Here is a 16,838-nt window from a genome sequence, read left to right on the forward strand (position 1 = left end):
GATGTGTGGCTGTTAACAGCGTACCTTCTGCACTGAAAGAGACTGCATAGGCTAAAGGCCTAAAGCCTAAACAAAATAAGTGTTTGACTGTGAAATGAGGAAATAGGAAGTTGTTGCGTATATGAGCGCTGCCTGTTTTGCATATTCTGACTTCATTTGAAACTATGAGGTCATGGTACGAGCCGGAAAGAGATTGTTTAGTTTAGTATGACTAAGGCACTGGACAAATAGAGAACGCAGCATTTATGGTGGAACAAGGCCATCTGTATGCTTGGATAGTACATTGTTCTGTGTCGTTTTTTTTTTAAATCCCTTTGAAGTAATTTCTTATAATTTAAATGAAAGGTGCCTGGTGAAATATTTTTATACAAAGAAATGCTGTTTAAAAGGGGTCACATGACATTGACTCATTCAGTGTTGTTTTAGTATTTGCTATGTATATAGATTTGTACTTTATATTAATATTTTAAATGAGCTTTTATTACATTTTTATGTTTTTGTCCATTTTATGAGTAGTTTATTTTTTTGTATGAAGCTTAGATTTGTATTAATGTTAGTTACTTGTGTTTGTATTAATGTTATGTTACTTCCACATAAACTTATTAAACATATATTATTTTGGTTACGTTGGCGTTAGTTAAATTGCGCTTCTAAATTGTCATTTAATATTTTAATTTCATTTATAGCTTTAGTTTTAGCCTCACGTAAATGAACACATTTTCATTTTAGTTAACAGTGCTGTCATATTAGCAGCCTTTTTTGATATCGCATAAGATCACATGACCAGCCTAGCGCCGTTCACTTTTCACTGTTCCCATACATTAATGCGAACATATGCTTGCGTAATAAATTAATCATGGCTATAACTGTGAATTGTTACAAAGCTGTTGGCAACTGAAAACATCTTTCAACTGGTTTTGCACGATACAGCTTCACACACCAAATTGAGTTCACCTTTACTTAGTCATACTTTTGTGTTAATGTAACCACTTATTTACGCAGTAAAATATTGAGTAATACCGATGAACTACATTAACTGGTTTTTACACATTCCGATTGTTTATACACTGATTGTTGGCCATATATGTCACACAGTGAGTAATTAAATTAACTAACCTAGATGAACATGAGTACTCTTAGGTGAATGAAATGCATCCTGTGATATATGCGCGATGTACGATCGAGTGTTTCTGAGAATGCCAGTGTGCCCAGATGCCCCACTGAGTAGGTAATCTAACTACAGAGATATTGGGATTATGGTCAGTGTGATTAAAATGGGATTTGAAGTCTGTTGCTTGTGGATTAGATAACTCATCCACACTTTTACAGACTGTCTTGTCTGGCGCTACAATAGAGGCAATACGATTCTATAGTATTTGCATAAGAGTTTGTCTTTAGAAAAACCAAAAAACACCCAGTTTTTCAATTATTTAAGCTTTTAAAAGCTTAATCAATTAAAATTTTGGTTTCTTTATGAACACGCAATGTATTGTTCTTTCAAGAATGAAGGCTATTCTGTTGAGCGCCTGTGCTGATGTTTTAAACAAAAGCAGCAAACTGGATTTACCCCTGACAGAGATGGATGCGGATGGTTCAGATACACAACAGGACAAATGCATTAGAGTCTCTAGTTCGAGAAAGCAATACCTCACAGGTTCTCAGCTGGCAGCTTCATTGAAAAGTACATGCCAAGCTGCAGTTTCATGATCTGGGATCAAACCTTTGTGCTGAGTTTCAAAGAAAACGCCACATCTGGAGCTGGTAAATAAGAAGAGGAGATTCAAAGGGGCAAAAGAACATTTTTAACTATAAATTATTAGAAGAGAAAGTCCAAGATGGATAGTTTGTTAGAAGAGAGCTACAAACCAATAATACAGATGTGCTACAGAAAGCACGATGAGCTGATTGAATGCTTAAAATGCACGCTTTTGTTCCTATGTTTCACAACTCACAATATTACACAAGGTTGAGAACCATTGTTCTATTTAGAAATGTAATATTGCTGGTTTTGCTCAAGTGTGAGCGATTCTCAATAGTATTAATGAAAAGTGTTTTTGTGGATATTGTGGTTGTTGAATTTAGAAACAAACGGTGACTTCACGTACAGTCCTTGAAACAGACGAGAGGAGGCAGTCATGTGACAGAGGTGTGTCTGGAGTGGTGTTCATGGTTACTCAGCTGACTGATTCAGAGAAATCTTTTTGTGAGCTGTTATTGTTTTAGGAACGTCTGCTAACTGGCTCATCTTGAAATGACCTTGAATTTCTGAGTGAAATATCAAAGAGAGCAGGTATTGTGTCTCTGACAGATTCGGTCGTTCTCATAAATGATCTTCTCACATGTGTTTTCTGTGGAATTTTGTTGATTGCTCATTTACTATTCTCAGAAACTTTGATTAGAAAAAGAACTCTGGAGAGCAGGTTTAATTTATCATAGTTTATTGACAAAAACAAAAGTAGTTTTTGGGTTGTGTTTTTTTTTTTTTTTCTGTGACGTGGTTGAAAACCCTGTTGACATTATTGACCCAAGAGACCTCTTGTTATAAACAGATCATCCAGAGGCCAGTGCTTCTTCTGGAGCCAGCTTTTCACATAGAATGAGTACTGCCACCTTGTGGTGTATATATTTATAACACATGAGAAGTGTATGATAACAGAAAAGAAGTTCTCAATAGTATTAATGAATAGAAACATTGAATGGAAAAACCCAAGCATCATTTGTTTGATCATTTTTTTGTTCTACGTATGTGGGTACAGCACATTTTTGTAGAGTGTTTGTCTTGAAAAATACTTTTAATTAGCAAAGACACAAACTGATTAGAAGTGGCAGTAAACACATTTATACCGTTACAATTGTTTTTTCAAATACATGCTGCCCTATTGAACTTAATTCATAAGAACCAGTTTTACTTTATTTTTGAAGTAAAAGCACAGGATAAAAACATTTTTAAAATCTTTATTAAGTTATTTTATGTATTATATGAATATTCTATTTTAATACATTTAGGCTGGTAAACAGTATCGTACAATGATAGCAGAACAATCAAATAGTGACTGACGCTAAGAATTCATTCCTTGAATTTTTTGTATTGTGTTGAAATTTGTCTTACACTTCCTGTAAGCGTTCCATTAAAGGAAGATAAGAATCCACATCCCTCTTGCAATAGACCAACCGTCAGTAATTAATAGATTTTCCCAGGATGCAGCTGGAATGGGTTTATTTCTTCTGCTGGTTTAAATACAGACTTTGGTTGCAGAATTGTTCCAAAAGCCTGCTTAAAATATAGGACCTTTTTTTCTCCCTTCTTTTAGTAATTACTTACTTATTTAGCTATGAAGCCGCATCTAAGCTACCAAATACTTTTATAGCTAGTTTAAATGTTAAAGTGATGCATCGGGTAACTGGCCCTTTTAAGACAAATTTCCATGGCAAAATGTTTGGCAGCACTGTATGCCCTATGCTTCTGGCCAGTAGCGTAAAATATGTGTGCGGCTATAGTGACAAGAGCTGTGTCACTCTGAGCTTCAGAATCCAATTATAACTAGTAAATCTCTCCTATGGCATTAACTGAGAGAGGATGATTGGAACTTGATCACCGTAGCAGGGGTGAAGTCAAGTCATCTGTATATAATTTATAGAGGTGCTCGGTGATCCAATAAAACTACTTTCTTGTGTTCTTAATTTCACACTGTTACTTTCATATTAGCGCTTCCTAAATGCCAAAGTGGTTTTTAATTTGCGATTTCACGTGGTGCTAATTCTTGATCCACCCTTTTGTGAAATGATTTGTGGAACGGTCCATTGGCAAGGTGAGTTGACACCCGTGGGTTACTCACATTTCATTAGCATTAGAGGAAGAGCTGCCGTTTTCACAAGCACTTTAGGAGAAAATATAATTAAACACGGAGAACAACATACAGTAATGGGAGTTGCGCATCATTACGGAATCGGACCAGATGGTGTAGTGGACACGGATGTTTTGTACAGGTGTTATTGAGGTATGTAACATTTTAAAATGTGAAAATGTTGGCAAACCTTTTCAGTTTTAAAGTAAAAGTACAATATTTTACTATTTTATTGCACCCGTCAAGAATTAAACAAATACTCGAGAAACCTGTTTTTTTGTTAAGTGTGTGTTTTTTGTTCCTTTTGTAGACATTAGGTCTTATTTTAACAGCAGGTGGCTTGGCTTTACAGGAAGCAGCATCAAACAATCGTTCGGACAAGCTCCTACAGTGCTATGGTGATGAGATCCCTATGAAGCTGTGTTCCTTTATTTTAGTTGCTATGACACCTGTTACATCAGCAGCCTGTGAAAGTGAAGGGTACATGGGGAAAGGTGGTGCTGTGGGATTTGTCTGCCTGATACTGGCTCATTCGGAAGTGGAAACAAGAAATGTTCGTGTTAGTTTTTAATCTAATCTAATACGAAATTGCTCCAACTGCCTATTCCAAATTTGTGGCATTGCAAAGTTGCTTATAATGATTCACTTATTCAACTTATTCAAACTATTCTGGGTTAACTGATCCATTCATTAAATGCAAAATCTCATAAGTATTGTTATTTGATAATTCATAAGAAATTTGGGATGGATAATGAAATTGAAATTGACATGGATGCCACATTTTCAAACCTTTTAGGTCTGATGATTAAAGTGTAAGAGTATCAGGGCTAATCAATATAAACTATAAAACATAAACTAGACTATATATCATTTTTATTTGTTTTTTAATGTATTTGTAAAAAAAATGCACAGAAATTTATCTTAAGTGTTTCTTTTATTGCACATGTACACACTCTAAGTATCAGGTAGTTTTCTCAGTTTGCAACACAGAGTTATGGACTAGCTGTGATGTTTGTCTTTATAAATATAAGGCCTTTATTGAAGTCACAATTAAGTTTTTAATGCTTAAGAGGAGAAATTTTGATCACCAAGGAGTTGACAAATACAAACCCTACATGTAACTATTAAACCAAGTAAAATTAGGTAGTAATTGCAGAAGAGTAATTAATATCAGATCAAATGTAAGTAAAATGAAAAAACGTTAAACTATGTGGCAAAAAAGAAGAAAGTGTGTTTTCTGAAAGATAGGTAAAGTTCTCATTTGTTCTTCCAAAATTAGGTCGATCTGTGTATTTTCTTCTATGAATGTAATGCAAGCTGTTTATTTAATCTCAGTAATATATCAGATCACTGCAGGCTAATCCCTGTTCTCAGTCTAGGTCTGTGATCAGATCTAAAGGTCATATTCAGTCTTCTGGAATGTAAAACTTTGCACAGAAGAATTCAGTCTCCTGTGCTTACCTTTTTCAAGACATTTTGGCTTGGAGCAATGAGTTTAGAGTCCTTTGGTCACCTTCTAAGTCTGATTACTGTGCACTTTTCTTGCTTCTTACACTCTTAGCTGAGGTTAGACCAAGGGCATCCTTAATCACATCAACAATGCAGGAAACCCGGAATAAGCAAGCCGTCCGTTTTTTTATTTTGCTTTTTTTTTTGTTCCGTCCTAATAGTGACTAATAATGTGTAAGTTTAAGAAATGCTTTAAACTGATACATCTTAGTACTGTACACCCAAACAAAAGAGACGCAGCTGTGAACCCAGCAGGGGACTAGACGGCTATTGGTTCTTTGGCTGGTATGACATGCAGCTCAGGAATGTGCCTGTCATTACAGGCACCTCACGGTTGGCCTCTCCTGGCCCCGTATTAGCAGACTGATTGAGATGCGTTCTGAAGAAGGCCTTTGTGCAGACACTCCACAGCCAGATAAATAACTGACTCCAATGTGGCCAAAACTCCAGCGGTGTCCCCTTGTGTCCAATATTACATTGAACAAAGTGTGGTTTCCATTAAATGGATCAAAGCCAGATGGATCAGATAAGATCTTGTTGAACATCTCTCCTTATACACTTATTCTTGTCTCTTTGAAAAACTTAGAATGGCTTTTCTCTCTAAAGTAAAAGCTTTACACATTTACAAATCATTTGCCTGCTTTGCCTTTTTGAGGCAGTAAGAAAAATGCAATGTTTACGGGAGCGTTAATGCCTAGGAATGGCCTCCTGTCTGGAATGCAGGGATGAGAAGTCGTCTCACAATAGATCATTGTGAAAGATTTCGTAAAAGCCCGCCCATCAGGCATAGGCCAAAACAATTCTTCTGTAATCTTCTTGCCTGTCACCAGACCACTTGTTTTGATGCCAAGAAAAGTTTTAATCAAGCTCGAAACTTTGTAGGTCAAGCTCCGATCACAGTCGAGCTTCACTGTTTAGAGATCTGTTTTACAAAGCTAACAGGTTGATTATTTGAGATCTCTACTCTTGTTTTAACCAGATGGCTTTTGTCAGACCTGAAGTGATCTACTTGGTCACATGATCGGTTTCGGGGGTTGGGAGGGTTAAGGTTTGAGGTCAGCATTCATGGTGACGTCTAGTGTCATCAGTGAGTGGGGCGCCTCAATAGTAAACTCTAGAGAAGTGTAGTGCAGAGCCATTATTTAATGTTCATTTTTCAATTTTATCAGGTTATGTAAATAAATCTGATTGTATTTTTAAATCAATCCACTTTTAAATCAATCCACTATTTTGAAATGTAGTTCAATTATTATCTCTTTCTTTGTTTTCGCTCCACTTGACAAACCAGTGCACTTAAGACTCTGCAAAAATCAACCTGTTGCCATAGTAATAGAAGAAACAGAGGACCGCTACACAAGAGGGGTTCAGCGAGAACATTTGGCCCTCTCGACTGCTCATTAGCATACCATCCCTGAGCCAATAGGGAGACAGAAGCTGCTAGATTGCTTCAAGGAGACTGGCTATTACAACAACCCCCCCTCCTCATTCCCTCCCCCCTTCCTTCCCGGGGTAAAATCACCATAATCCCTGTAGAGATCTGCCCTGACTGCAACAGTCACACAGGCAGTGGAAGTAGATATGAGAGTGTATGTGCTAAGGCTCGTATGATCAGATCTCTACATGGGGTTTGTCAAGGCTACCTCTTTCTGTAGTCTTTCATATGGAAGAAGTGGATGGTTGAAAAGACTCACACTGCGGTCCGGGACCGGCCGTCTATGGAGGGCCCTTTGTCCTGGCCTGTCTTTGATGTGAATGTGGAATGCGCTGCCTGGGGAGTCCACTGGAGCAAACCCTGCTCTCAGTACCATTTCATCCATCAAAGCGTCTCAGGTCTGCTCATTTAGGGACCCGTTTGGCAAACTTTCTTGCTTGAGGGATTGTTTGGTGAGTTTAGAAGTTTACGTTTTGCTGTCTGTTTTTACGTCTGCCGTCTTTGTCTCACACCTGTTGTTGTTCCGTTGCTTTTATCTAGGCATCTGTTTAGTCTTATTTCACTGCTTGTGAAGTCTAAGCTTTGGTGCAGCTTGTCACCCAGACGACTTTGTAAACGAGTAGACGGTATATTAAAACTTGACCCCTTGAAACCTGTTGCATCTTGGCAAAGCAAAAGCAACCTTTGATGGTTTTCAAACACTGCATCAGATCCTAATCTTATATCAGTAAACAATAGCGTTTGCCGATCTTTCACCTAGGTGCGTTTTGAAGATTTTTTTTGTTGTTGGTTCATCCTGTGAATAAGATTTGGATGTTAACTTTTTACCCAAGCTGAATGATTTGCATCAGACTTTGGATTGGCTGTTGTCTTTTCAGAAGTGATTTGTTTGTTTTTGAACATGCCTTGTTCTGAAAACATCGGTGGGGGACTTTCCCCTCAGAACCCCCCTCCTTGGCCTCCATTCCGCCTGGGCGCCACTGATTCAGACCACTGGCATATCTGCGCTAGACCAGCTGTAGCCCTGACAATACGTCTAATAAAGAGAATGCAATTAGCATTTGAATAGCCAGCGCCATGTGTGGCGAGCACATACACACTTGAAACTTTTGCACAGGAAAAGAGAGCAGCATTGAGCAAAAGCAGAGGGTGTCTTTTGGGCCACTCTGTCCATAATTTGCCGTTTAATCTGTTCCGCCATCTTTTAAACCGGTGACAGGGATGTACATGGACATCTTGTTTTAGACAACATCAGCTTAAGGTAGCCAAAGCTGGTTTAAGCAAATGTTTTGGGGTCAAGGATATTTGGGTAAGCATAGTAGTTTTTATTTTTCTAGTATTTCGAAGAATGTCTCTTACTGTTTACTGACTAGAGGACGACTGGCACTTGACCTCATGGTCTAATGGAGCAGCGCTGCATGTCTTTGATTAACTGTTGTTCTAACCCCTCTGGTCTCATTGAGACTTGTACAAGCTTGAGTTTTAGACCGTTGGAAATTCAAGGAGATGGATTTCTGTTTTTACAATCCTATCACAAAAAAAATATGAATGGATTTCAGAAACGATAGGAATGTTTTGACTCTCAGAACTTAAAGGTCACAGGTCAGGTGTGGGTGGACTCTTTAGTTTGGGGAGGTGTTGGGCAACACACTCAGGAATGTGTTATGCTAAACTTATCGATGTAAAAGAAGTGGCATGCAGCCGTCAAAACATTACATGCATAGATCCTGGAAAGGTGTTGTGATATTTAACAAATTACTAACATCTTTTTTTTTTCAGTTCATTTTTTTTTATGCTAAACAGTCACATGGAATTGTAGTGTTAAACCTTAACCACTAGATGTCTCCCTATGTCCACTATTCACACTATGCCATTATTTGTAAGTTGCTGATCTCTGGTCAGTATGTTATATCTATAATATCTATGTTAGATTATGTGCACAATGAGAAGGAAGACTAAAGGGAGGTGACTTTTATTCTTTTCAAACTCTCAAGTGCTCAGTGCGATTTTTCTGAATGACTTGATTGCTAAAGTTTTTACATGCATGTGCTTCTCAACTCGGTCTGCAACAATTGAGCCTGGGCATTAAAAACACAGGTTTCATTTATGTGGACTGTCTGTGTTTTTTTCATACAGTATAACATTTTGTGGTTGTTTTGTCTGAATTGGTTATGTTTTTTTTTTTACGCAAGGCTATATTTGTGTTTGTGTTCTTGCGTATAATGCTTGGCTAATTACAGACAGTGTTGTGGCCCATGCTAGTATGTCTGTATTTTCCCATCACAGAGATGGCTTTTCATGTCTCCATTTGGAATTCAGCACTAGATTCCCTGTCAAACTTTACTGAACTCAGAGATTCCGACTATATGTGTCCCTCCCCCTTTTAACCCCCTTCAGGAAGATGAAAATGGTGGATATTGTAGCACAGAAAATGCCATCAGAGAGTGACGTGCATATGGCCCGGAGCTTTCTCACGAAGATTTTACGAAGTTCCATGAGGTATAGTATCAATGTATCCACAAGAAACCCCACTTCCTTTCCTGTACCACCCAGTCTAGTCATAATGATCTACAATCATATTCCCTCCATGGCCTTGTGATATCATCCATCAGAAGTTCAAATTTCCATTCAATACTTTTCCACCTTGCATATGCTCCACATTCCTAATTCAGGGTTCCCACAATCATGAAAAACCTGGAAATATAAGAGAATTTATAATTAGTAAAATTTCCAGGCCTTGTTTTTTAAATCCAAAGATCATAGAAAATTCATAGATATTTTTGTTTTGTTTATTTATTTATTTTAGAAATGACTTTTTATGAGTGCAATCTCGAACAATTCTTATCCTGTTTTATTTATTGGAAACTGTGGGAACCCTGTTCATTATTTCTTGTCGTATTGTTTTATGTATGGATTTCATGAGAATCGGTTCCAAATTTTGTTGTTTTGTTGTGCAAATATTTGGCAGCATCTGTAGAAAAAATCTATGCACTGACTGTATTATTGATTAATGTCATAAGGACATTTGTATTCGACTTCTTATAAAAGGCTCTGTTTAGCTGTTGTGGCAGTTTCAGTAACAATTATATATTTATTTGCATTTCACTTCATGCATCCCAGAAAGAACCGATTTAAAGGGTATGTTGCTGTGGTATGAGTGTTGAGAGAGTGGACTTACGGATATTTAATGGTGTTTGTAGGTGTTTTGTTAGACTTTGTGGTTGACAGTTGAAAGATTTTGTGTTGATGGTGAATGACTGCGACATCGGCATGCTCACAGGCTACTTCTCTGTCTCTTGGCATAATCATTACACTACTTCCATAATCATCTATCATGTTTTGACACTTTACTGTCCTTCAGAATAGTTGTAGTGCTGCTTGGTGATCTGTGTTTGCCATTTGTTATGCAGCTGTTCGAAAAGCAACATTTTATTACCTTGTTTTCTAATCTTTCCTTCTCTGCTCTACATCTTTCTCTGTCCTTCTCTCTTTCCCGTTTGCTGCCCACAGAAGAAATGAACCCATGAGCAGACCTCACTCTTGGCATGCCACCAAGTTTAACGAGAGCCACTCAGATGCCAAAATCCAGTCCACACCCTCACCAGTCTGGCAAACAAGATATGATGCAAGGTAATTGGAAAGACAGAAAAGAATTTGTTTCAGTTCTTTCTTCTGCTATTGCTTCTTTCAGTAACGATTTCAGAATAAAATGAAATTCTGATTTTTATTTTAAGAATATACATTGAATGGCAGAAACCTATGTTATGGCTTACTACAGTTTTATTTTCAATATATAGCCTATAAACACTCTTTACGTGTGTTTTTTTTAATAGTTCATTCTCTTCTGAACTCTCAACTGGATGGGAGCAAACAAACCTACGGAGAGCATCTGACCAGTTCAGCTCTTTGGGTAGTATGGACAGCCTAGAGCATAGCTCACATCCCTATCCACCTGGTCGTCTTTCCCCAAGCAAGTCCAACAATAACAGCATTGAACATTTAGGCGGTGGTAAACGAGACTCTGCATACAGCTCCTTTTCTACAAGCTCAGGAACACCAGATTACACACTGTCCAAAAGTAACGCTGCATCAACTGAGAACATGCTGTACAAAATTAATCAGTGGGACTCAAGTGGCAGGCACAGCAATGGCAGACATAGCCAAAGCCTAAGTGAAGGTGTACGACAAGATGAGAGGCTTGGATACTTGCAGCATCTCTCAAGTTCAGGAAGCCATGAGATCCCAAAAGCTGAAGAACAACCAGGCACTCGGCATTCAAGAGTTAGTATTGGACCAGTCTGGCATGTCCCAGATATGAAGAAAAGCATGGTATCCTCCACCCCACCTCCTACTCCACCGACACGCAGTGATAGTTTTGCTGCTACCAAGGTTCATGAGAAGGGGTTGATTACAGGAACCTCTGAGGGCCTTAATGTTCATGCCCAGTTAAAGCCTCAGGTAAAAGCATTGCAAAAAGCAGGAGAAATCCATGAAAGCACACAAAGATCTCACCAAGTCAACGAGACTGGTCTTGAGGGTCGACGTGATTATAACCTGCCATCTAAAAATGATTCCTCAAATCCCTACATTTCATCTGATGCCCATCATCAATATCCACCCCATATGTCATCAAGCAAAACATACTCCCTATCAACGACAGACGTCCGAGATAGACACCAATCCCATGCCCATGTTCCATACCATCCACGGCAGTACAGCGACGAGGGTACTTTCCACGCTCAAACAAGGACAATACCAGCACTAAAACCTCCATTTAGTGGCTACTTTAGCAGTATGCAGGAGCTGCCTACAAACATCCACATGCAACTCAATAGCCAGAATCAAACTAGAAAGCCAGCTGCATCATTTTCCGGTCATGTTGGCGTTACCTCTCATATTGCTCAGGGAATGACCCAGGCATCTTTAGTGAGAGCTGATGACTCTAAAGCGTCTTCAGTCTCAGAAATTTCTCACAGTGGACGGGACAGGATGTCTACAGGTTCTCAAGGAGGAGTAAAAGACCGCTATTTCCCACCTCAGTCACATCACCATGATACAGAGCATAAAGACAACAATGCCCCCTTCAAACAAAGTGACAACCACCATCGCATTTTCTCTGCACCAAGTAATCCCTTGAATGTACCTGATTTAACAAAACCTTCTGAATTGAGGGCGAGCCAAAAGCAACACCATGTGTCTAGCACAGAGGAGCATTCTGGTAGTTATCCCTCAAGTAAGCAGCCCGAGCACAGAAGAAGTGCTGGTCATCTCCATGTTAAAGAGTACTCACAACATCCCTTTCCAACTACAAGCGAGTCAAAGATATGTCCTCAGAAAACCCCTATGCTTTATTCTCTGGCCCAAGAACACAATGATGTGGAGGACTGTCAAAATGAGATCCACAGTGGAAGTGCACCACAGGAACCCCTTGACAGTCAGAGTGGCAAACAGGCACGGAGAAGTGACCGATTTGCCACCACCTTGCGCAATGAGATCCAGATGAGAAGGGCCCAGCTTCAGAAGAGTCGAAGTGCAGCCACTTTAGAAAGTCCGGTTGAAGTTGTAGAAGAGCCTGCAGTCTGGAAGACCACTGGGACTTCATCTCCCTCCTCGGATGGCTGCTTTTCCAGCTCTTATAAAGACCATCTGAAAGAAGCGCAAGCCAGAGTCCTCCAGGCTACATCCTTTAGGAGGAAAGACCTAGAGCCAGTCTTGTTTGAGCATCCAGGTACTGAGGGTCCCACTCGGAAAGACACACCTCCACTTCCAGGTGTCTCCGAGGTCCCACCTACTAAACCCACCTCAGGGAGTAATCAGGTGCTTCGCATTGGTAGCCGCAAGCGGTTTTCTGCAGAAAGGAAGGTTCGGTCTTTTTCTGAGCCAGATAAAATTCATGAAGTAGGAGCTAATGAGAGCTCTGGTCTGCCTGATAATGCTGCATCCTTGGAAAATCGGCACAGATTATTTGAGGTAGCGGGGAAACCAGCTTTCCCTAAGCCTATGCCAAAGCAAAACCTACAGATATCTGAAGACACCAGACATTCCAAAACTGGAGGCATGCACTTTTCTGCAAAGAGTGACACAGCAGGGTGGAGTAACAGTGAAAGCTCAACACCCACTGAACACCACCTTAATGAAGGTCAGGATGGCCCTCATTCGGTGAACCAACAAGCCATGCTAGAACAACAGCGACTTGGCACCTTTGCGGAGTACGAGGCCAAATGGAACATCCAAAGGAAAGCGGCCGAACCAAGGGTATCTGGACGATACCACTCCGCTGATAACATCCTTGATACAGGAAGTGAGAGACGGAGTAAGCCCTCCTGTGTGCATGAAAGATCTAGATCGTCCCCTTCTGCTGACTTCTATGGACAGGTTGGTTATTTCGTATTTAATGAAGTCTTCAGTCTGGTGTTATATGCATTCAAATTGTGTACATTGTTTATTAAACACATCACAAATCAAAAGTGACTGGAGTTTCACATATAGCCCTAGTCAATAGCAATATAAAAGACGGAACTTAGTCAAACATTAAACTAAAAGTCACACCCTCAGACCAGGAAAGCTGTGTGTAAGATCACACAATCATGTCATCTGACTAAGACCATAATTACAAAAGACAATAGCAGCAAGGATATATTAATACCTGAACAAGGAGGTTAAGTTTTATGTGCATTATATTCCTCACAGAAACTTCTAGTTCAAGAAAAGAAGTCAGCTGATTATTCTAAGCCTGAGAAAAATATCTGCGAACAGGAGAAGAATAGTACAAGGTGAGTACTGTTTTGTTTTTGTATTGCAAGTTTTGTTAAATGGTAAAAAAATAATACAGCTTTTTTACGTGCTTATTATCACTGCACTTTAAAGATACTTTTATGTCCTGATTATTGTGATACTTCTGGGCTAGTTTGAAACTAAGCCAAACAACTCTCTCCTTTGTAATGGAAATGATACTAGTGCCAACAGTCCTCGCTGAGACTGTGTCAGTGTGTCGGTGAAACTATTCCTGTGCTAATGGTCTGATCTTGACCTTGTTGCATACAGAAATCCACAGTTGGGCCATCAGTCAGCCCCCATTGGGTCAAAGACAAACAGTAGACTCTTTATGCTCCTTGCAGCTTTGGGATTTAGCCCAGCTGTGACAGCACTGTTATCCTCACTGACTGAGCCTTGTTACAACGACATGGGTTTAGGTATAGGCATGTGTATGACATAGGAAGTGTCCAATAAGTCCATTCATAATAAGGCAAAAGAATAAAATAGCAGCCTAAATATAATTTTTAATCTTCTCACCTCTTTAAATATATTTTACCTAATATCAGTATTTTACAGTTGAAAAACTTTGCAAAGATAAGATTTAACTTCAGTTTCCCTCTACGTAATGATTACGTATCTAGAAGGCATTGCATTTTATCCTGAAAGAAGCATGAATGGTTGCCCTGTACTCTAAGGAGAAACTTTAATGCTTAATCCAATTCATAATGCCGAACCTTCTGAATTTTAAAACCATCTAGCTGAAGAATAGAAGGGTTGTATGTATATTGTGTGCTTGAATAATGCATCTAACTGGCATAGAAAGGAAGTAGCATTAACTTTGTGAAGCTACAGTTTTTACATTTCTGCTGTTGGAAAAGCCTTATAATGTGGTTTTCTGGGCATGAAATGACCTTCAGTTAACTTAGCAAGCTTTATAATCACATCTTTTATGTCTAGCCTGTGAAACATGTTAAATTGATCTTCACTTACTTCATCTATCACTTCTCCCACTATAATCTTGAAAACACAGAATGAAAGAAACTATGTCCTTTGAAGATGCAGTTTAAGGATAAGGGATAGATTGCTGGGATTGTTATTACTTTTACATACATACTTTTTAGGTGGGGCTCCAGTAGTGTGATTCAGGTCAAATTGAATATGTACTTTCAATGTTTGAGATGCTAATTAAAGTTTCAGTTTACATTGCCATTAATTTGACTCTTTCTGTCAAAGCAGCAGCAACTAGATTATTTTCTAATGTCACAAACAGCTTCCAGTTTTGTGTGTGTGTGTGTGTAACAGATGACCAACCTGACCTATCTTAATATTAATCTAACCTTCTTGTATTTATATAACCATAACTTTTCAGGCATGTCGTCCTTTGGCTTCTCTGGGTCATTCTCTTAGAATCCTATGTGTAGACGTAAGGAGTGGCTTGAACTTGAATAAGCATGTTACCGCCAAACATCCATCATCCAAATCTTTGTAAATTGCCCCCTGTGAAAGGTTTTGTCTTGATTCCTGCTTGTAATTAAGGTGCTGTGGAGAGCAAACTATGAATTATACTATAGGCCTGCATCTTCACATAGTTTTTTTTGTATGAATATATACGTTTTCCTGTCTGCCACCCAATCTTATTACTTATTTGCAAACACGCGCAAATCAATTATAGGAATCTTGCTAAAAGTTCTAGCTGAAAGGGTTCTTCTTGTCAGTAACTGATATTGACAGAGACGTCTAATGTTAGAACACTCTTTTGCAGCTGTTGACTTTCATAAGTACATCTAGTGTAGACTAAATCCAGTTGGAAACATTTCAGTTGAGCTACAAGCATTTAGCCCCACCCAGGTTGAGATTACATATGTTCAGGGCACCAGGAAGCACCTGTTGCTGAGATGAGAACTCCTAATCATCAGAGGTGAGCGCTGCTTCTCAGTCAAGTTTCAGATTGAATGCAAGGATTGCTATTTAGTTGTTTTATAGCAGCTTTATATGGACGCTAGCATGAGTACATGGATTATGGGCTTTTCAGATTGCAGTATTTCTGATGAAGTTTAATGTGAATTTAACTGTACGATTAATTTTACGCGGTGTTTACTTAGTTTTTAGTTATCGGTTAATTATATTTTTTAGCTTTATTCTGTTTTTACTTATTAGGTGAACGCAGGCCAGTGTTTGCATGCAAAATGCTTAGTAAACAATTAGTGTACTTAGTAAGCAGTTGCTTATCCACGTGGCGTTTGGTATGTCTCTCCATTAGACAGTTCTAGCACTGTTCGATGTTTTGTAGTATGAACTGTATCAAACCAGGGAAGTTTAGCAAGAAACTGATGTTTGATTATAGGTGGGGTGTTGTGGACAGAAGCTTACATAGTATTACAGCAAAGACGTTCTGCATGCCAGATCATGTTGAGATCAAATGCATGCGTTAGACACAATAGTATCGGAAAGAACCTGCATCCTACTTGAATGTTACCCATGCATGCATGCAATAATAATGACATCTGCAATGAAAGCATGTAATCAGATAACATTGAGAATGACTCTTAAAATTCATACTTTATTTCTGCATTTGCATATTTCTACATTTTTCCACTGCACTTGTTTGTTGTCTTTCTTTTGTTCAATACTCTGCCAAAGTTTTAGGCCAGTAAGATTTCTTTACTTTTTAAGATTAATATTTTAAATCAGCAAGGATGCATTATTGATCAAAAGTAGAGACTTTTGCATTGTGAAAAAATAATTAAATATTCAGAAAAATCCTGGTTTTGTTGTTTATATTTATTAATCTCAAAATAATTTCCACAAAAAAGTATTAAGCAACACAGTTGTTTTCAACGTTAATAATAAAAAATCTTTCTTAAACACTAAATCAGCATATTGCATTGGTTTCTGAATTTCTTTAATTTTTTTACAAAATGGCTATGTGAACATAATGCACTTTAAAACTTTTAAAAAATCTTACAGACCACAAACTTTTCAACTGTAGTATAACGACTAACCATTCTACAGCTACTCAATACTTATTTACTTTTCTTTACTCTTCTTTAATCTCTCTATGTCTCTTTCTTTGGAGCACAGCCACTGCTTCTATACACCCAGCAGGTAATTCATTATACAGTGTCTTTCTGTGCAGTTCTGTAGATTCTTTTTTTCCTTTGCACATATTGACTGTGGGAGCCATCGCCAAAATTATTCTAAATTATACAGTATAATCTCTATCAGTTGGCAAATTTCTAATGTCACATGGTATAAATATATATCGTCAGACCTCCCATCAGTGATAGACATCTGAA

At 38.5% G+C, this 16,838-nt stretch overlaps 1 protein-coding gene across 11 annotated transcripts in view; it reads left to right on the forward strand.

Annotated features, from left to right (window-relative positions):
• The window catches only part of shroom2a (shroom family member 2a), a 36,895-nt gene that overhangs the window by 14,297 nt on the left and 5,760 nt on the right, over positions 1–16,838 (forward strand). For 5 of the 11 annotated variants that reach the window (XM_043242259.1, XM_043242256.1, XM_043242257.1 and 2 more), the window contains 4 exons: positions 9,184–9,285; positions 10,297–10,416; positions 10,620–13,161; positions 13,477–13,559. In XM_043242259.1, the coding sequence (XP_043098194.1) occupies positions 9,184–9,285; positions 10,297–10,416; positions 10,620–13,161; positions 13,477–13,559 (2,847 nt within the window). Of the gene's footprint in view, positions 1–3,934; positions 3,999–6,916; positions 7,239–9,183; positions 9,286–10,296; positions 10,417–10,619; positions 13,162–13,476; positions 13,560–16,838 lie in introns of those variants that run through there. The other 6 variants (XM_043242260.1, XM_043242267.1, XM_043242266.1 and 3 more) reach the window with 5 other exon arrangements.

This window comes from Puntigrus tetrazona, chromosome 6 (assembly GCF_018831695.1).
Source record: "Puntigrus tetrazona isolate hp1 chromosome 6, ASM1883169v1, whole genome shotgun sequence".
In the NCBI taxonomy this organism is placed as follows: domain Eukaryota; kingdom Metazoa; phylum Chordata; class Actinopteri; order Cypriniformes; family Cyprinidae; genus Puntigrus; species Puntigrus tetrazona.